The sequence below is a fragment of the Eschrichtius robustus genome, chromosome 3 (genome assembly GCF_028021215.1).
Source record: "Eschrichtius robustus isolate mEscRob2 chromosome 3, mEscRob2.pri, whole genome shotgun sequence".
NCBI lineage: Eukaryota > Metazoa > Chordata > Mammalia > Artiodactyla > Eschrichtiidae > Eschrichtius > Eschrichtius robustus.
In genome coordinates this window covers 53029757-53051027 of record NC_090826.1, presented here as the reverse complement: position 1 = coordinate 53051027, position 21271 = coordinate 53029757, and the positions used below count along the sequence as shown (strand labels likewise).

At 37.6% G+C, this 21271-nt stretch overlaps 1 protein-coding gene across 8 annotated transcripts in view; it reads right to left on the bottom strand.

Moving 5' to 3' along the window:
- The window catches only part of PATJ (PATJ crumbs cell polarity complex component), a 353196-nt gene extending 331925 nt beyond the window's left edge, over positions 1-21271 (bottom strand). For all 8 annotated transcript variants that reach the window (XM_068540002.1, XM_068540005.1, XM_068540003.1 and 5 more), the window contains exons 1-6: positions 21151-21271; positions 9748-9804; positions 9483-9649; positions 7637-7831; positions 6173-6312; positions 695-890 (exon numbers count right to left, since the gene is read on the bottom strand). In XM_068540002.1, the coding sequence (XP_068396103.1) occupies positions 695-890; positions 6173-6312; positions 7637-7831; positions 9483-9649; positions 9748-9769 (720 nt within the window). In that variant the 5' untranslated portion in view covers positions 9770-9804; positions 21151-21271. The remainder of the gene's footprint in view (positions 1-694; positions 891-6172; positions 6313-7636; positions 7832-9482; positions 9650-9747; positions 9805-21150) is intronic.

Genomic DNA, 21271 nt, shown 5'->3' with positions numbered 1-21271 from the left:
TACTGATTACAACCGGGAAAATGTCTATACATTAGTGTTGTGACCTTGTACTGTACCCAGTCTATTTTTTCTTTTGTCCAATGAATGGAAATTAAATAAATCAGCTAGCACTTAGTGTTATAAGAAAATAAGATTTATTAGCTTGCATTTTGAAGATGCAGGCCAAAATCTGTAAATGTTACAAAGCAAGTTTAAAGACTCCCAAAGGAACATAAACTTTTATTCTTTTAAATTGTTCAGTATACATCCTTACATGAAAAGAAGAAAAACTTCTATAATTGTGCAGTATCCATAATCTAGTCATAAACACCCAATATAATTTTAAAAAATGTTTTTGAAACAAATAACCAAATCTTAATTTAAAAACTCAATAGTAAATCTCTAATAAAAACTCCCAGCTTAATTAAGTGGTTACATCACCAGGGAATTCCTTCCATCACCAAATTACACCCAATACTACAATTTGCCCTCTATATTAAATAATAATCTTAAACAAGGAGAATCATAGGACATTGAAAAAACAAAACAAAACCCCCCACGAAATATCTTGTTTAACATGCTAACGCTGCATTTGGAGATATAATCATCTTTCTTGAACTACGACAAATAAAACGACATTTTCTAAATGTCTTTACACTTCTTAAAATCAAAGGCGTAACTCAAAATTAAGTGTTTTTCCAAATTTGCAACTCACTGTTTCAGGCAGATTTGCATCAGTTAGGCTGGTAGAAGTGCTGCTTTTTGTGTGGACTGGTTCCCTGGCCACAACCAGATGCAAAGATCCAGTGGTTTGTTGTAACAATGCAATTGCTTGCTGGTGGGAAATGTTCTGATCCAGTGGTGTGTGATTAATAGCCAATATTTGGTCATTTTCCTTTAACCTTTGATCCCTTGATGAAATAAGAAAATTTTAAGTGACATAATAGCCTGATTCTTAAAATCTACTATTCAGGTAGTTTATATGTTATGGTACTACTTCACTTAGTACATTTACTGAAATATTTAATTGTATAATATAAAAGAGCTCTTCAGACTGCTTTTCATTAAAGCACTTATTAACTAATTAACCAATTAAGTAGTGCATCCCTACACACACACATTTTAAAAGCCATATGGCTAGAAAAATAAGCAAAAACAATGTATAGGGCCCCATTGCTAAGGTTTTACAAGTATGGACATTGTCCTCATTGTGGCACCAAACCTGTACTCCTGAAACCCTTCCAATCTGACTTCTGCATGTACCATACAGGGCTATATGTTCATCAATAACCTCCTCTCTAACAGATTCATCCCATCCCCATTGTCCTTTACTTCTCCAACATTTGTCAACAGAGGCCAAACTCTCTATGAAAATCAATAGAGATGATTTCCAAATCTGTATCTGAGCCCTTCTCTCTGTCCCAATCACAAATTTCCCAACTGCTAACCAAAGTAAAAAGGATTTTTTAAAAGAAATTTTTAAAAGAAATTAGCAAAATCTTAAGAAAAAAAGTACTATTATAGTTAATATTTACTGAGCACTTATTATGAGCTAGGAACTGTGCTAAATGCTTTATAGGCATCATCTCCTTTATTCCTCACAATCACCTTTTAAAGTACTTAGTTAAATTTGATGTGCAGGAAATTAAAGCAAGCTTAGCATCTTATCTAAGTAGTCTGACTCTAAACCCAACTACCTGACAGTAGTCTGACTCTTTAACTTCTTAAAGTGCATACTAAGAGTAGGATTTACTCTGGTTTGCTGTATTTGACTTCATTATCTCCTATACACCCCTCCTGCTCTTCCTGTTTCTTCATTATCACCACAATTCTTTCTTATCTTTCTTTATCTCTCTTGCACCACCCATCTCCTCCTTTCCATTCCCAATGTCAACCATCCAATTGAGATCCTTATCGAATACCTAAAACCTAACTTGTAAAATTCCTCAAGGTTTATTTTTCTAGGCTCTCTTCATGCTAGTATTCCCCAACTGGAAAGTATATAATGATTATCTATAGTTGTTGACCAATAAGGAGAGAGTCAAAGGAAAGAAAACAAACTCTTGTCATGACTATTTTATAAAAGAATATCTTTAACCTTCAATATAAAAAAATCTCCCTGAGAAGGGATTCATCTCAGAACAGGGAAGTCTAACTCATAAATTTAGAATTATGAAAATTCCATTATATTGCCCTTATTTTTTCTCAGGTCACAGCAGATTCAGCAAAACTTTATCATGGACCAGAATTTGGTTAACTTCTGACCTCTAGGACACAATGTAAACTTGGTTGGTATTCAAAGGTCTCTACATTTGGCCCCAAAGTACTCTTCCAACTTGGCTTCCTCCCTATATAAACCTCTTTTCCAACTATCCTGATTTACCCTTTCCCTCTCAAACATGTCTGGTATTTCCTGCTTTTGTGTAAATGGTTTTCTCCATCTCTAATGCCCTTCCACTCTGCTCAGCCAAATTCAATCCACCCTCCACGTTGCAACTGAGTGTCTCGTCTCTGTCTCTCTCTCCCTTCATCACTTACCTCATTATCATGGTGCGCTGAGCCACTTGTTTATCACTCACTGACCATCCATTTATACTAAGCATGCTGTCCACAGAGCTAACTATATCCTTCTCTGTTAGATTTTAAGTTTTCTGAGGACAGGGATTCAGACATTTCAGATTCTCCTTTGGAACTAACAAGTTGGATATTTCAATTTTTTATGCCAAAATTGTGGGTGGCTCTCACAATAGATCATGTTGCATTAAAAATGTTGCTCATATATTTTTTTATGACTATTAGGAAAGGCTTATGTTATATTAGAAAATAAGAATGATATAAAATTGCATATATTCTAAGACATTGTCTTTATAAAAAGAAAACATTCTAGGGAATTCCCTGGCTGTCTAGTGCTTAGGACTCCACGCTTTCACTGCTGTGGCCCGGGTTCAATTCCTGGTTGGGGAATTAAGATCTCACAAGCTGCACAGCACGGCCAAAAACAAAAGAAGAAGAAAAGAAAAGAAAACTTTCTAGGGACTTCCCTGGTGGCACAGTGGTTAAGACTCCACGCTCCCAATGCAGGGGGCCCGGGTTCGATCCCTGGTATGGGAACTAGATCCCACATGCATGCCGCAACTAAGAGTTCACATGCCACAACTAAGGAACCCACCTGCTGTGACTAAGACCTGACGCAACCAAATGAACAAACAAAAAAAAAACCTTTCTAATGTATTTCCTATAGTTGTCTCAGGGCGGTCAAAGTCCAAGAGCTTTTTTTTTTGGGGGGGGGGGGGACGGGGTAATTATATTTCTATATTTTATATTATAGGAATATATTATTTTCATAATGATTTTCATCATTTTGAAATATATATTTTTAAAATTGCGAAAGTTGCTTGTGAACTTTTCCCTAGTCCTAAAGAAACTGCTTTTTTTTTTTTTTTTTTTTTTAAGAAACATTATTCTTTTAAAGGAGGAAAGAGAAAGAGTAGTTGTATTCTTTGCCAGGCAAAGAGGGAACACAGGAGGCTAGCACCTTCAAAAACTGTGCCAAGAAACATTTATTTTTAAATGTGACCACTACAGGACAATATCCAGGAATACCTTCCATTCTCCCATCTCCTACATTGTCCTTTCTCTAACTTCATCACCTAAATTCCTATTCACAGCTTGTTCATTAAGGGAAATTTCTTAATTAATCCCAAATGAATAAGTTACTCTTAAAAAACTTTTTAACCTTGATATAACTCATTTTGCATAAGTCAGTCCTTAATTTACTCACACTCAAATTTTCTATTTTCTGGGAATCAATCTATTTTAATCTACCTTTCCCTCTACCCAGTAGACTTCTAGAACATCTCATTTCTTTCCAGTTAGTATCTGCCTAGGAAATATAAACTCAACCCAAAATAAACAAGCTGCAGAGGAGAAGTCTCCTGGAAAATATGATTTTGATGCATTCTAAAGTTGAATAGTATTCATTTTACTGCTAATATTACTTCTAATTTAACTCTCTCATACTATATATATAATTGAATTCACACTTTCCATTCAAGGGGAAACCAGCTCTTGTCTCTCCATTGCAACATTCAGAAATGATGGATTTCCATGACTATGAGAGCCAACAGGGGCTAGGCAAGCTCATAAAATAACACAGTTCTATGTGGAAAGTCCTCAGAAGAAAGGAAGACCATTTAAGATGATCTGGAAGGTCCTGCATGGCTGGCCCCTTCCTCTCTCCAGCCCCTTCTTACACAGCCTTGCACTAAGCTCCCACACCAGGTAAATACCAGACATACTCCAAACATGGAGTTTACCAGGGCTACCAGTAAAGCGTCTATTCCTCTCCCTGACACCTTCTGCCCTCTGCGGACTCCAGTATCACCTCTCAAATGCCCCTTCAAGCACCACTGCCTATGGGAAGCCACCTGACTCCTTAACCTTGGGCAAGGATCTTTACATACTCAAATATGAAACTCCTCTTTTTGGAAGTGCTCATCTCAATTTGTACTTACAGAACTATTAGTACAGAGTAACTGAGATATAAGAATGGACCACAAAAATGTTGAAACATTGAAAATACACTAAAAACTACTGAACTGTACACCTTAAAATGGTGACATTTATGTCATGTGAATTATATCTCAATAATGATTTTTAAGTTAAAAAAATTAAAAAGAAAATTTGGGCCAATCAAAGTTAAATAGGCTTTTGGCAAGGGACTTCATAGTATTAAAGAAGCTAATATTAAGTGACTCTAAGTCCAGGTTTACCCTGGATTGTCTAGGTTTGCCAGAATAGTCCTAGTTTATACCTGCTGTCTTAGTGTCATTATTAATAGCACACCCTCTCACCCCTAAAACTGTCCCAACTTGGACAATAAATTATATGATTACCCTAAGTATGTATAACCAATCTCCAAGAACAGGAGTTTCTCAAATATAGTTGACCATTGCTATGGCTCCTCAGAACAAACTTGAGGAAATGCTACATTAGGTGGTAGAATAATACAAAGTCATAGAAATCCATTATTTCTGAACTTTCAGTTGGGGAGACTATAACTCTGATCCCCAAGAATGGATAATGTGAATTCAAAAATATATTATTAACTGAGAAATTTTTTGTAGTAGTTATGCTACTGCTGCTAGTTTTCTAACAGGCAACAGGAATATAATGAATACTGTGCTTTTTAAATGAGTAATAAACTAAAGATCTGAAATCAAATAGAAACAAAATACAAGTCTTGCACACAACCCTTAAAAAAATACAGCCCAGGCACAAGTGCAATGGGCTAGGGGTGGGGGTGAGGGGGTGGGCATGTCACATAGACTTGAGAGGGATTTTCATTGACAATAAGTGAAATAATCAACAGTGTGTTATGACCACCAAAAAAGCTGTTGTAATATCAAGTTTAATAAACAATATAGGACTTCCCTGGTGGCGCAGTGATGAAGTATCCGCCTGCCAATGCAAGGGACGTGGGTTCAAGCCCTAGCCCGGGAAGATCCCACATTCTGCGGAGCAACTAAGCCCGTGCGCCACAACTACTGAGCCTGCGCACCACAACTACTGAAACCTGCGGGCCTAGAGCCCATGCTTCACAACAAGAGAAGCCACCACAATGAGAAGCCCGCGCACTACAATGAAGAGTAGCCCCCGCTCGCTGCAACTAGAGAAAGCCCGTGCGCAGCAATGAAGACCCAACACAGCCAAAAATAAATAAATAATAAATAAATTTAAAAAAAAATTTTTTTAAATAAATAAATAAACAATATAGTATGCAGAATGTGAATTTCAATATGCCTATCTTATTGATCAGACCATAGCTAAAATATCATGTTCAATTGTGAGAGCGTGTGATGGAGTAGAAAGAACACTAGCTTTGCCATTGGACAGTCTTGGAATCACATCATGGTTCCAGCATTAATAGCTCTGTGACTATAGGTAAACCATTGAAACTCTGAAACTCAGCATTCTCATCTATAAAATGGACTAATGATACTACTAGCTAGACTGCTGCCACAAGTATATGTGAGAATACCTGCAAAAGGCCTAAAAACTGCATAGGAAGAGAAAATGTTAGCTGCTATTGTTAACTGTTCTGTATGACTTGTTTCTTATTCTCTTTATAATAATGTTTTCAGAATTGTCAGAAAAAAAATTAGCAAAACACAAAATGAACATCCTTCCTCACCTGCTAGCTATACTCCCTGGCTGCACTTCCTTCACGAAAATGTCGACTTCTCCCAGATTTTGACCTCTGAAGGCCACCACACTGAATCCAAGGCCTCCAGTTGAGGGCCGTTCTATATCTATATATTCAATTTGCCGGCCCTAATGAAGGGGGATTTAAAAAAAAAAAAAAAAGTCAGTGAAGTTTACATTTAACCAACACACCCTTTCCGAAGAACTGAAGTTTCTACTTGTGAATAGCCCCAAAATAACTTCTCCTAAGTCATTTCTAGAAAACCAAATAAACTCAGCATTTCAGTAATAAATTATTTATGGAAATCCTCTCACTTGATTATTTTCAGGAGAACACAAGAGGACATGGGCAGTGTTCTGCAACCTCAGGGAATTGGAGAGGTATTTTCACACTTCATTCACAGTATGAGGTGAATTCCTAGCTGGATGAAAATTCCTGAGAAAAATGTCTTTTCCCACAGTAAATTCTAAATTACTTTGTACACGGAATTTCTCAAATTCTCTTGAAGCAAAATAAATTTTTAAACGAGGAAAATAAATTAGATTTATCAAAAATATACTAGTGTTGAGCCCTAAGTCAGAAAAAGCTGCATTTTTTTAGGGTTCTGTTTTTAATTCTATCATGATAAATTAATATTCCATTTTATTAGGTTAATTCAAAAGATTATGGAAAGGCCACCATTCAAATGGGTTTACCTGTGACAAACAAGTAGTTTATTACTTTGGCTAATAATTGCACTTATGACATGAAAACATCATAAATGTAATCAACTAATAAAAGCATCACATAAAAATAACTATTAGTCAAATTAAGGGTATAGAGCAGTAAGATCAAACAAGGAATTAGGTATAGAACATTATTTAACTATTACACCTTAAACAGATTCTTTTTAACTTTCAAACTCAAGTTTCATTTTTTAGGATACTTGTTAGAAGGTATGGTGAACAAACAGAAAACTAACATCCAAAAATTCAACTGTCTATTATTTAATTTTTAATAGGTATTAAGAATAAAATGGATTACTCTTTCAAATGTTTCCCTAGATTTTCCAAAGTATGTTAGTTCTAACTCCCATGAATTCTTTTTTACATAAAATTTAAAATAGTTTCAAAGGAGTTACATCACTTCTGGTAGACATATTAATTTTCCTCCTATGAGCAAAACCATAAGAATCTTTTTCCTTACAAGTGTACAGATGTGTCAAATTGGAGTCAGTGTCTTGAAAACTCTCCTCACCACACATGGATATTTTCCTTATGTAATTTTATACAAATAAATTTCCAACACACATATTAGAAAATAGTATCAATTCCTCCTAACAATATAAAACCACAAGCAAACAAAACACAGACTAACACATTTTAAAGGCAAAAAGAGTGAGTGTAGGTTTCTTTTTTAACCTATAATAGGAGAAATAAAACTAAATATTCCCATGACAAGATATAACTTTACCTGAGCCATCTGTTGCATGACTGAGTTAAAATCTTCATTTCCCAACTTTGGGGTCCAAGGAAACAACCCAGATACAGTCAAGTTATTAGAGGACCTATGGGCATTCCCATTAGTAATGGCACCATCCGTGAACACCAATAAACCTTTCCTAGAAAAATCAAAGTTGGCTGAACAATCTGAGGGTAGATGGCTGAGCTGTTGGAGAAAAAAAAAGAGAGAGAAAATTATCAACAGAAACCTATAGACAAAAAATATTTCTATTTATTAAATATTATTTTTGTCCATCACATGAATAATGGCACGCTAAATACATACACACAAAAGAAATAAGATACAGATACATGAATCTGTGTTTATAAGGCTATAAATTTTTTATTTAGTATTACACAAAATGTTTAATTTGTTCTCATTTCCTGCCTTCTACGATTACCTCAAGTTAATAGCATGTTCAACAGCTTATTACACTTCAGATACACAGACACATTCAGTCATATAAACATGCATGTAAGACACTGAGCCCTTTTGCACTTATCTATACATTTCCATGTGGAGAGGCACAAAAGATCTGCAGGTGGTATATAACAAAAATAACTCAGTATTTATTAAGTGCTCGCTATAAGCAAAGTACTATACCAAAACTCTTACGTAATATCTCATTTAATCCTTACAATAGCCCTAGGAGATATCCTTATTTCTTTTTGTGAACATAAGAACTGAGGCACACAGGGATTAAGTAACTTGCCCAAGATTAGTAGCAGATGAATTTCAGAGTCACTTAAACACTAATTAAAAAAAAAAAAAATTGGGGGAGCATCCAGTAATTATGGAAAAAGGAAAACAGAAGTTAATTTTTAAAATATCATTGGCTGAAATGAGTGCCAACACAATGGAACAAAGGTAACATCAAGAACAAATGTCAAAAGGACTTCATAGAAAAAATCAGCACCCGTAGAAACTCTACGAAAACAATGACAGGAAAAAAATCACGGGGATTTCATAGTTGAATGAATACGATATGATTATTTATATAACAACTGCAAACTATATAAATATAAAAGATTGTTATTATGATGAAGAGGCTGGTTAAGTCCACTCTTAGTCCAGTAACGGTGATTGATTTGTAGTGACCTTTCCTAATTTCTATTCCTACCAACAGCATTCACTGCTGTGATGTACTCATTCCATGATCAGAGAATACAGAAATCTAACCTTCAATATGGGGAGTGCTAAAATTCTGGTATAAATTTTGATCTAAAGACAGAAATTCACAGTAAGACATATGTGCAGAATTTAATCCTTAGTTATACAAAAATCACTTGCTAAATACTTATGGATAGGCATCTTGGTTTATCAGCAAAAAGCATTTTTTTCCAAATTTTAATTTTCACATAACAACTCTGCTACATTATCTTCAATTACATTTAAAATTCTGCCCAAATTTAATCTATGAGATAGCTACTATTCAAGTTCAGCTTCTAGAATAGATGATTTAAAATCAATTTGCCATCCCTGACCCCAAAAGAGAACAACCAAGAGGACAGTTAAAGCTCTTAATTTACGTCACTCTAAGCAGAGGTGCTATGAGTCCTGTAATTTTGAAGAAAATGTTGAGAATTCTCAAAGCATCTGACCATTACATAAATAAGTACAAAAACCATATTCCAAAGCCAAACACAAAATTTATTACCAAAATTTTTAAACTATCCATGCCAATGCAACCCACAGGTCACAAGTCCCAATACAGTCTCTTTGCTGAATTAAGAGTAGACAGTTTGCACCTATCTCCTTCTATATTTCTTTGCTGGTTTGAATATATCAACATGTAAAACCCTGATGGGTAACTTACTTGCCCCTTCAGTTGCTTGATGGACTGTTGAAGAGTGAGTATCTGGTTGAAAAGAGGGCTCTTTAGTGTCTCATAAAACATAGAGAGCTTCTCATTCTGCGAAGTGTCACCCTTCTCCTGCAATTTTATTTTCAAGCGATCAAGAACTTGCAGGACCTGCAATTTATCTTGTTTGAAGAAGGATAATAAGAGTACAAGTTAAATCCCATCTTATATTCCACTTTTGAATAAGTAATTTAGTGATAGAAGTATATATCTAGTTTACCTGTAGCAAGATTTTCAGGCATTGTGAATTATTGTCTTCAATCACTTTTAAAGAAACCTAAAGAAAAAATTTTAAATAAAAAAAAAAAAGATTTACCATTAGTGTATACAAGTCTATAGCCCTATAGAAAAATTAAAGAAAACCTCAAGAACATTCTCCATCAACAGACTTCACTCAGGGCTTCCCTGGTGCCACACTGGTTAAGAATCCGCCTGCCAATACAGGGCACACGGGTTTGAGCCCTGATCCGGGAAGATCCCACATGCCGCGGAGCAACTAAGCCTGTGCGCCACAACTACTGAGCCTACGCTCTAGAGCCTGTGAGCCACAACTACTGAAGCCCATGTGCTGCAACTACTGAAGCCCATGTGCTGCAACTACTGAAGCCCGTGCGCCTAGAGCCCGTGCTCTGCAACAAGAGAAGCCACTGCAATGAGAAGCCCCTGTACCACAACAAAGAGTTGCCTCCGCTCACTGCAACCAGAGAAAGGCTGGGCACAGCAACAAGGACCCAACGCAGCCACCCAAAAAAAAACAAGAAACTTCATTCAGGAAATTCAGATTAAAAGCCACTACACAGCCACTAAGATGGCTAAAAACCAAAACAACAGATAATACTAAGCATTGACAAAGATGTGAAGCAAACCAAAACAACAGATAATACTAAGCATTGACAAAGATGTGAAGCAACTGGAACTCTGATACATTGCTAGTAGGAATGTAAAATGGCACAAACACTTTGAATAATTGTTTGGCAGTTTTTTGAAAGTTAAAACTACACTTACTATATGACCCAGCACTTCCACTCCTAAATACTTACCCAAGAGAAATGAAAATGTATGCCTGCAAAAGACTTATAAAAGAACGTTCAGGGAATTCCCTGGAGGTCCAGTGGTTAGGACTCGGTGCTTTCACTGCCGAGGGCCTGAGTCCAATCTCTGGTCAGGGAACTAAGATCCAGTAAGCCACAGGGTTTGGCCAAAAAAACAAAAGGAACAAAAAAAAAAACAAAAAAGAATGTTCACAGAATTTTTATTTATAAAAGCCCAAACTAGAAAAACCCAAATGTCTAATAATAGATGAATGGATAAATCAGTTATGGTATGTAAGCATAATAAAATACCCAGAAATAAAAAGGGAAAACATTACTGACACACAGAATATGGGTGACTCTCAAAAACAGTATGTTGAGGGAAAGAAAACAGACAAAATGGATGTAAGTTGTATGATTCCATTCATATGAAGTTGAATCTACAGTTATAGATTAGTTTACCTGGGCAGGGTGGAAAGGAGCTGACTGGGAAGACATTTGAGGGAGATTTTTTGGGGGTGATGGGAATGTTATGCATTGAAAGGAGTATTGTTTACACAGATGTATACATTTGTCAAAGTTCATTGAACTCTATATTTTTAATTGTTTTATCGTATGTAAGTTATACTTTAATAAAGTTAATTTTTTTAAAAAAAAGACTCTAGACTGGAAAGGAATATACAAAAAAGGGATACAAGGGATCAAGAAGATATTAGAGAGATTAGGGGAAAAAACCCTCAAACTAGTCATCTGAGAGAGTCTCCAAAAGGTAATCCCAATATGGCATTTTCCATGGATAATTTTTTTTTAATTCCAGTGATTTGCTGAAAACTAGCCTAACATGTAATCAAAACTCAAAAAGCTGGGACTTCCCTGGTGGCGCAGTGGTTAAGAATCCACCTGCCAATGCAGGGGACACAGGTTCAAGCCCTGGTCCGGGAAGATCCCACATGCCACGGAGCAACTAAGCCCGTGCACCACAGCTGCTGAGCCTGCACTCGAGCTCACGTGCCTAGAGCCCGTGCTCCACAACAAGAGAAGCCACCGCAATGAGAAGCCTGCGCACCACAATGAAGAGTAGCCCCCGCTCGCCGCAACTAAAGCTTGCATGCAGCAACAAAGACCCAACACAGCCAAAAATATATAAATAAATAAATTCATTTTAAAAAACCCTCAAAAAGCTAGCAAACCCTTTGCTGTGTCAAAACTGGCACTTTCACAGTGGTCATTTTCACTAGTGGTACACTGTTATAATAAACCATCTAAGAAATATGAGCACTATACAGTCAAAATGTTCTTACATCATCCCTGGATACAGTTGCTAAACACAATCTTTATCTTCTAATTCAAGGTCATTAAGTAAGAAAGCATATTAAAAACCAGTAAGGAATGCCTTTGGCGTTGATAAAAGGTTCATGTATTCCATCAAAATATTCACGGGATTCCATGAGAACTACCAAAAGAACTGCTGAATAGAGCATCACAGAAACACTTCTGACGTGCTCAGCATCTCAACTGTGAAACCCTTAAAACCACCCATTGACAGGTAACTGTGAATAACGGAAGGGCAGTCACAATGGCACTGTCCTTTTCTGTAGCAGCACTAGCCTAAAAGGACTGACAAGAGCAGTTTTGTGATCATTAATACATCAGCCTCTCTAAATCAAAGAAGGTAAGCTAAAACTATGAGGTGCTATTTTTTATTGTTAGATTGGCATTTTTTTCAATAATAGACTGTATTCCAGATATCACAGAAAAACAGGTGGGACTATAAACTTGCACATTCTTTTAGGAGAGCAACTGAGCAATACCTATCAATATATTAAATTTATATTCTCTTCTAGCCAGAATCTCTCTTCTGAGTGTCTCTCCTAAAGAAGTATTTGCAAAAAGGCACACAGATGTGTGTACAAGCATATTTACTGCATTGTTTTCGGTAACAAAACTCCTAGAAAAATTCAACTATCAAACGTAATCAGCCATTAAAATAATAAAGTTGGTCGGAAAGTACTGAAACAGGAATGGGTAGGAAACGGTTAACAGCAAGCCTGTGGCTCAATCCTTCAGCTGGGGATTCCCAGCTTGATACCAGACCTCCATGCAAACAAGCTAAAGGTTTTTAATAGATAACAGAGTCCTCATTTTAAAATGTCAGGAAATACCTGATCTATCTTAATTGCTTTTGTAAATAATCTGAGAACATATGGATTTATAGAGCTTGGCTGGCTGGAACATGGGAGGTAATCACAAAGACATTTTCTATTTGGGTAACTAATGGAGTACAAACCTTGGGATTCCCCAAACAGAAGAGGTTTCCTTTAAGAAAATGTTTCTGTATATATTGTTCACAACTTGTCTGATAACCCAAAACAAACAAACAAAAATGTGTCCCAAGGTTGAATTTTGCTCCTGTAAACACACTAAAAATCACAGTAAAAGTCTGTTATGAATATGTGTATAAGTGACGTCACATCAGTCTATATATAAGTAGGTATTTTAAGCATGCTGATAATATGTCCTAATATGAGAAAGTGACATTCTTTGGAAGCTGTGTCTACTGGCTGGGGGCCCCTCCGGCAAGGAATGTTGGTGCCTAGCTCCTGTGTTAGCCTCCTGCCTGTAACATTCAAGTCATGACTAAGGATGGTGTTGGGTAAGAGCTCTCATTTACAGGAGGATGCTTTGGCAATTCAAACCTTTGTGTTAACACAGGGACATTATCTAATATATACAACCCAACAGGGAAGACAGCAAGTTTCATGATATATGCATTATTTGCCCCTTTTTGTAAGGAAAAAAAATACATATTTGTGGGTGCATAGGTTTCTAGATTTAGAAAAATAGTCAATTTAATAATACTGCTAACTTACAGGAAGGAAAAGTGGGGATGGGGACATAAAAAATTAGAGTTTTACTTGGTAGAGACTAGCGTTGTTTGAATTTTATTTAAAAAGCATGTATTATGTTTATAACTTGAAAGGTAAAAGGGACAAAAAGATAATGGCTAAGATGGCCTAATGAGAGAGCAAGACAGATACACAGCAAGATAATGACAACACAATAGGATAATTATATTGTAAGGCACATATATACAATGGCAAAGGTGTGTACCATGTGCTCAGAGAAATCATAAAAGCAGAGTGACTCCCCGGCCTGGGGAAGTTTGGGAATGCTGGAATGAGAACACAGTAGAGACCTCTCTCGTAAAAGAAAAAGAATGGAGTGTAAAAGCAGAGTGACCATTTGGCCTCATTTGCCTAAAATAGTCTCAGATTACCCAGCATCATTATTAATAGTGGTCCACTTCACTCTCAAAGTGTTCTAGTTTGAATGACATATAGGGCTGCCCTAAGTTAGTGCTTCTCAAATTTTAGTGTGCATCAGAATCACCTTGAGGGCTTGCTAAAACACAAATTGCAGGGCCCACTCCCAATGTTTCTTATTCTGTACGTCTAAGGTGAACCCTGAGAACCTCGTCTCTAACAGAGTTCCCCTGTGATCCCGGTGCAGCTAGTCTAGAGACCACAATTTGAGAACTGCTGCATAAAGGTGTGAAAGTGCACGACTGTCAGTGAAACTAGTAACTAGCTCTAAATGAACTGTTATAAGGTCTCTAAAAGCAACAGAAAGGGCAAAAAAGTAATTTAGACCAGTGTTACTACAAGTGTGGACTGTGGATTGATGCTTGACCCACACAGAGGTAAGTACCAAAACTGGGAATAAGCATTTAGAAATCGTGGAATGCGGCAGAGTCATGTAGATCTATTAAATTTAGTAATACAAAACACAACTTACATTGTACTTATTTTTGTAATTTCATTTTTCCAACAATTCATTTTTGTAATAATTTTATAAAAATGTCAGTCCTTGAAAGACTGAGGGAGGGGAACCATAATCTTTTACCACCGATAGTTTGAGAAACACTGGTTTAGATAGACTATTTTGAGAGGGTTCTTATAAATAACGCTAAGTAGACTGGTCTTTATCCTGTAAACAGCAGGAAGTAATCAAAGGCTTTTAAGTAGGGAAGTATTGAGTCCAGATTGCTATTTAAAAAGGTGATTCTGGTAACAGGATAGACTAGTGGTCTTCAAACATTTTTAAACACACATTCCTATCAATAAAAATGTATGTTGACCACTCACCTTGTTTTTTATAATTATAAACATATTAATATATTTATATGTCATATGTGTTTTAAAACATATATAAAATAGAAATATCATGAGAGTAAGGTAAAAACTAAAAAGCAAGATTTTATTGTCATTCTCCTACTCTCCCAGTAGATTGTCCTGCACATTTTGGAAACCATGGTAGTAGATATCTCTCGGCAAGGGTTAAGGTTAGCAACTGGTTGGCCATCCAACCCTATGACTCATATTTAATAAAAGCTAAACTATGTTCACAAAGCAGGCCTGGAAAAGTACTACAATTTCATGGCGTTGGGTAATATATAGGGAAGGGCACTAAGGCCTTCAGAGTATATGAGGACAGAAGAAGAAATGCAATTAACTCTATAGCTGAACATCCAGGAAGTCGCACGTACACTAAATGGAACCTACGATTCACTCATTTTATGGTCGTAGGAAATCTTCAACCAAACAATTCTGACCTGTTTGGCCTGGCTAAGAAACTAACAGGGCTTACAGCAAGGAATTTCAAGTTTGTTTAAACATGGTAAAGCTGAGTCTACCTTGTCATAGATAGGCTACCTACAATCAGTCAGAGCCTAGACATTAAAATGCCACAGTGTGCCGCTGTCCTCATAGTTGCACAGCCTCCAGAGAACCAGTAGTTTATTATGTTTAACAGCTTCCACTCCATCACTGATCAAGAGAGTTTGTGCCATGAATTTTTCATGTCTGGTTCACTGTGGTATTTGACTGAAGGAAATTATTATAATATTGTGGCTTTTAAAAAATACCCATGCCCTTAGCCATCACCAATTAATGCAATATTTGAGAAAAGCTGATGCAGAGTTAGAAATTTAATTTGATTCAAATTTCTAGGTGGAGGAAACTTATTGAAAAGATTTATTAACCTCCTCAGTTCAAGAATGTAGGCCAATTAAGGACCCTGAGAAACACACTCTCCTGACTCCCAGCAGCACACAAAAATGTAACTCCCTAAGACATCTTATGTTTCTTTCTTGAACTGAACAAGATACCTTATACCTTGAAAACTTGGTTTAACAAGACATCTTATACTTCTATCTTAAAAAACTGAGAGAAAAGATTACTGGCAATCTGTTTGGGGAAGTACAGGTAGTCAGCCTGTAACTGCAGGTGTGAATTGGATAGATCACAATTAGACTGCATGTAACTCCTCAATGGCAATTCCCCAGAGCTCAAGGGAACTAGAGACTCTGAACAATCTAAATGCTATTAACTGTAGATGAAGTCATGATTTCAGAAGTTATTCAAAAATTGAAGTCTATGAACAACTTTAAATTTCCTTTGCTTCCTTTGGAGTGCAAAGCTCAGATTGTGTTTAGTTACCATGGCTTTGTCCTCAAAGCTCAGCATTTATGAGGTACTGATTAAATGGAACACAAACCCACCTTGCCAGAGAGTAATGGCGGCTCTTCACTCAAACTACACATAAACACATCTGCTGTCATCCTAATGTATAGTCAAGACAGGTGTCCTGGCCTTGTGTCCCTATCAAATGGCAAGGCCTTTTCTAAACCCCTTAGATGTAAAAAAATACTATATTTTTGGCTGCTGCCAAAACACTGTACTCCTGGAATTTTGGAAAAAGATATATATAAATTCCAAAACCATCCTGATATTTTGGGGCCATGTGCCTAAGCCATAGGCAAATTTTAAGTCCACTTAATGTTGGATATTTAGGACATGAAAGCTGAAAGATACCATGTTAAACTCAGAATCAGAACTGAAAATTGAGTCACTTCATCAGAATAATCCAATTAGCTATATACTAATTTTTCTCATTGAACTATTCAAAGTTAACCAATGCATATCAGTTTCTGCCTGTAACTTGGCCACTGTGTATGAACAAAGTTAAACTGTTTTATGATGTGCTCTTGTATTCCTGTTGGTGGCAGTTTTCTCCAATGATCAGCAAAAAATACAAATCTGGGCAATTTTCACACTTAGGGATCTCTGATGTGTAGCCAGTCACTCACTGAAAGAACCAGGCATTCATGCTCCTCACTAATGATTAGTTTCCACCTCAGATATTCTGTTCAATTCTCCCCACATTGCAGACTGTGTGCCCTTAGCTTCTCTCCAGAAATAGAGTCATGCCACTTTTGGCATGCTTGTGATATTCAAAACAATCCTAACAAATTGCAAACTAGGCCAAACTATGCTTTGGACACCCTTCCCACTAATGTTCACCATTCTTCCTTCTCTTGGTCTTTTCCCAAAATCCATTTTATCTGTCACTAATTCAAGTAACTAGTTTTTTGGTGTCTACTGTGAGCATTGCAGGATCATTCTGTATAATATCTCATTTATCTTCTTAACAAATGTATAATCTCCATTTCACAAATGCATTAAACTTCTTACAATTTCAAAAAAACAAGGGGGAAAGCACTTTGAAAATGGTAATGACAGGAAGACAGTGCAACTGAGTGAAATTAATTTCACCTTGGGGGGAGGGACGGTCAACGGTTAAAGACATTTTTAGTAGGTAACTACTTTAAAACTGAGAGTCAGATATTACAAATTTTCAATAGAGAGGGAATGAAAGTTTGTAAACCTGACTGTCAGCATCTACTTAACTCATCTTCCTCTTCTACCACACTCTGCCCTGGAGCTTCAAGTTCCAGAAAATAATACGGAGAGGGACTGCCTTTCTCAAGGCAGAAGCCTTACCCAGCCCCAATTATCAAAGTCACGCCCATCAATTAAAGGCTAAAGCTAAATGAAAACAGGACAGTCCCTGAAAGGCTGCAGACCTGGGCTTCAAAGCTATCTACCAACCAGACACTGTGGGCACAGCATCAAAGCAAAGAACCAGTTTGGTTTTGTTCTTTTAAGAGTAAGATCAACATTAGAGAATGCTCATTTCACAGAGATTTTACTAACTTCATTCAATCACAAGGAAGCTTCACAAATGCATGCAATCAATATAGACAGAATCCAAATCTGAAATTCTTAAAACACACTATCTTTGTTTACAGTATTATTGTTTGGCAGGTGTTTATATAAATGGTAATTATACTGTATATTTATCCTTCAGCAATTTTTTTTTAACTCAACTTTACATTTTAAAGATTTAGTCATGATGACATACACAGCTAATCTCCTGTTGATGAGCATTTCCTATTGGTAACTAACACAAAAACGGGATTAGAACTAAATATCTACTTTGATAACCAACTTTCTTCCAGTTGGTTCAATAACCAATTCTCGAAATATGGGAGAATCCATAGCTTACGAGCTTTGAAATCATAGAGAGCTGGGTTCTACTCCTGGGACCAGCTCTGTGCTGTTGCAGTCAATTGTTTAAATCTCTCTATATTTTAGTTACCTCATTTATAAAATAGCTAATAAAAAATATTAAATGTTTACAGTTGAAAGGACTAAATAAGATATTATAAAGCAGCCTGGCACACAGTGAACATTCAATAAATGGTAGCTACTATTATCATTAATAACTCTTTTCAATCAAAATTATTTAAGATATTTGGGGGCTTCAAAAAAGCTAATAATTATTTTAGCTGAGATTTTTCCTTTGTAATCAATAGTGGTTGCTTCTCAAAAGACTGAACAACAAAAAATGTCACCAGTGCAATGAATACAAGGGAGGTGGCAGTGGGGAGGCCTATAGCTGAGAGTTTAAAAAAAAAAAAAATTGGTTTATAAATAGAAATGTAAGGGCTTCAGTAAACCAAACCCTCTTAAGGATAAACATACACTGAATCCTAACCCAGTGCTATTCAACAGAAATAAAATGTGAGCCACATATGTAATTTAAAATGTTTCTAGTAGCCACATGAAAAGTAAAAAGAAACAAGTAAAATTAATTTAAATAATATATTTTAATTACCCTTATATAAACTATCATTTCAATATGTAAGTAATATAAAAAATAACAAGGTATTTGGGTTTTTACACTAAATCTTCAAAATTTGATATGTATTTACATTTACAGCACATCTCAATCCCAACTAGCACTATTTCAAATGCCTAGTCACAGGGGCGGCTGGCTAACCATGTTGACAGTGCAGTTTTAACCTAGGCCTTTTCAAAAAGAGCCCTGTACAGTGTTTTTAGCAAAGACTCCTGTTTATCAGCTAATGCAGCCTCTATACCTTTTATCAAAGTAACTATCAGTATGAGACCGTTCCCAAATCTGAGTTCTTCCCAATAAAAACAGCAAAGCTCCTTAGTTTTATCAGAATTAAACATCTCAGTGAACCAGCAAAAAGTGGGCAAAGAGTGGCTTACAGTTTACAAGACTCATCCTTGAACATTATTTCATTTCGACTTCCCCAAACTCAGTGAGGTAGATCATTTACAAATGGGAAACAAGAAGCAGAGTCAAGTGACTTGCCAAGAGCTACACAGTAGGTGGACCCAATCCCATGTCTCCAAACTCCACAGGCTACACAGTTGTACAAATGCAAAAAATAAGCAGGCTTTCCATCTTTTCTCTCCATTTGCACCAGAACCTAGAATGAACACTTTGAAAAAAGGCATCCAAGTCTACTAAAAAACATCAGAGTACGGGAAAAAAAACAGAGCAATGGTCAAGCGATCCCAAAAATTAAGGTGGAAGAGTCCTGTTTCCCAAAATTTTACTCTACTACCAAGGTGAGCAAAATCTTAAGTAAACAAATTAAACCCCACTTTAGTTTCCCCAAACTAATGTAATTTTGTTAAAGTTTAACAAAGCAAGGAAATTCAGACTGCTTGGTTGTTTAGTTTAAGGATAATTATTACGTGCTTTTAAATAAATATGTAATTACAAGGATTACTGAATGCTGAGCCTCTGTCTCAATCACAAGGTTCTAAAAGTGAACTCATCATGGGAAAATATACAGGTTTTTCTTTTTAAGAATACTAACTGAAAGGCAAGATACCATAATTTTATTAGTGATTATTTCAATGATAGGTGGGTCTGGGTGTGCTTTTAGTTCCTTTTCTGGAAATTCTCTCCAATTTTTCTACAATGAATATATTAGTTTTATAGTTATAAAAAATATTAATACATGACTTGAACTTATTAAAGCATCTTTAAACACAAATGAGGGATTAATACAATTTACCTTCAACCTTAAACACAACTACTATTGATATACCAAGCTCACCTTATGTGACCGTTAATAGGACCTCAATTAGCAAAGGGCAAATGTCTTCAGAACTCAGTTTACAAATTCTATCTGTAAAGTACCTTCCAGCTCCGTTATTTATTAACTTTCTAATTATTTTAAATTTTGAACTCTCCTTATAAAGGTTGTTAGGGGCCTAGAAACGTCAAGCTCATTTTAGCTAAAAGCCCCGACCTCACCTTTTTCTGATGCTGCAAAATGAACCAATTTGAGTTTTTACCTCCATTCCTCCCTAGCTTTACTTTTAAAAAGTTATGCGCAAATGAATTGGCAACCAATAGGAGCTTAGACGGCCTAGAAGTAGTATTACCATCCTCGGTGTAACAGATTTTTCTTCTAGATCTCCAGAAGGCTTCTTCGTTCTTTCAAGAAACACTTGTTTATTGCGCACCTACCCATGGCCAGACTCTCAATGCAGTTGAGAAGCAACCTAGGGAAATATTGTCCTTAAAGGCCACCCTCTCAATCGCGCAAGCCAGTAAACAACTAATTCGAATCCAAAGTGATAAGAGCCATCTGGAGATAATGTCAAACTGCCAAAAGAACACTCCAGGGGGAGATTAATTCGGCCTGCTAGGTGTCCCAGGAGGGCTGAGGCGCTTTGGAGGGGGTGGGGGGAAAGGATTTGAAAACGCTTTCCTGAGCTTGACATAAAGCAGGAATCCAGCGATTTCCCCAAAGCCTGGAGCCAGAGCACTCTCCGCCTGGTCCTCCCCATCTATAAAGTGAGGCTAGCAGAGCCCAGGCCTGACCGTCGGCCTGGGAACTCGTCTACGTGACCGCCAGGCTCCCAGATGGGGTCGGGGCCAAGTGGCCCCTCAGCTGGGATCTGAGTACCCCCTCCTCCGGGACCCCGAACAGGCCACCACCTGTTCACTCCTTTCACCGTCACCAGTTGGGGAAAGACTCCGCCCAGCTCTAGGGGCGAAGCACAGGCACCCACTTGAGTGCAAAGTTTGATCCCGGCCACTCCCGGTACAGACCCGGGCCGAGATCTGAGTGCCGCCAGGGCCTGCCGGGGAGGGGCGGCTCCGCGGCCCGCGGCCTCCGGCAAGCCCTGCACCGAGGGGCGCGGACCACGGCGGGGTCACCGGGCCCGACGCAGACGAACGGCGCCCCCCACCCTCCGCGGGCCCGGCAGAGCGCCCGGCGGCGTCCTGGGTCTCCCGTGCCCACTCCTCCCGGAGGGCGGGCGGAGAGCGCGCCGGAGCAGCGGCGGAGGCTCCGGACGCGGGGCGAGGGGTCCCCGCCGCGCAGCGCACGCCCGCACGCCCGACCCCTGCTTTACCTGGTCCGGCGGCGGCGCCGGTGGGAGCCCGGAGCGGGCGGGCGGACTCGGCGTCAGCCCTCCCTCACCTGGGCGGAAGTGAGAGGCCCAGAAGGACCGCGCCTCACCTGGCAGGCCCTCC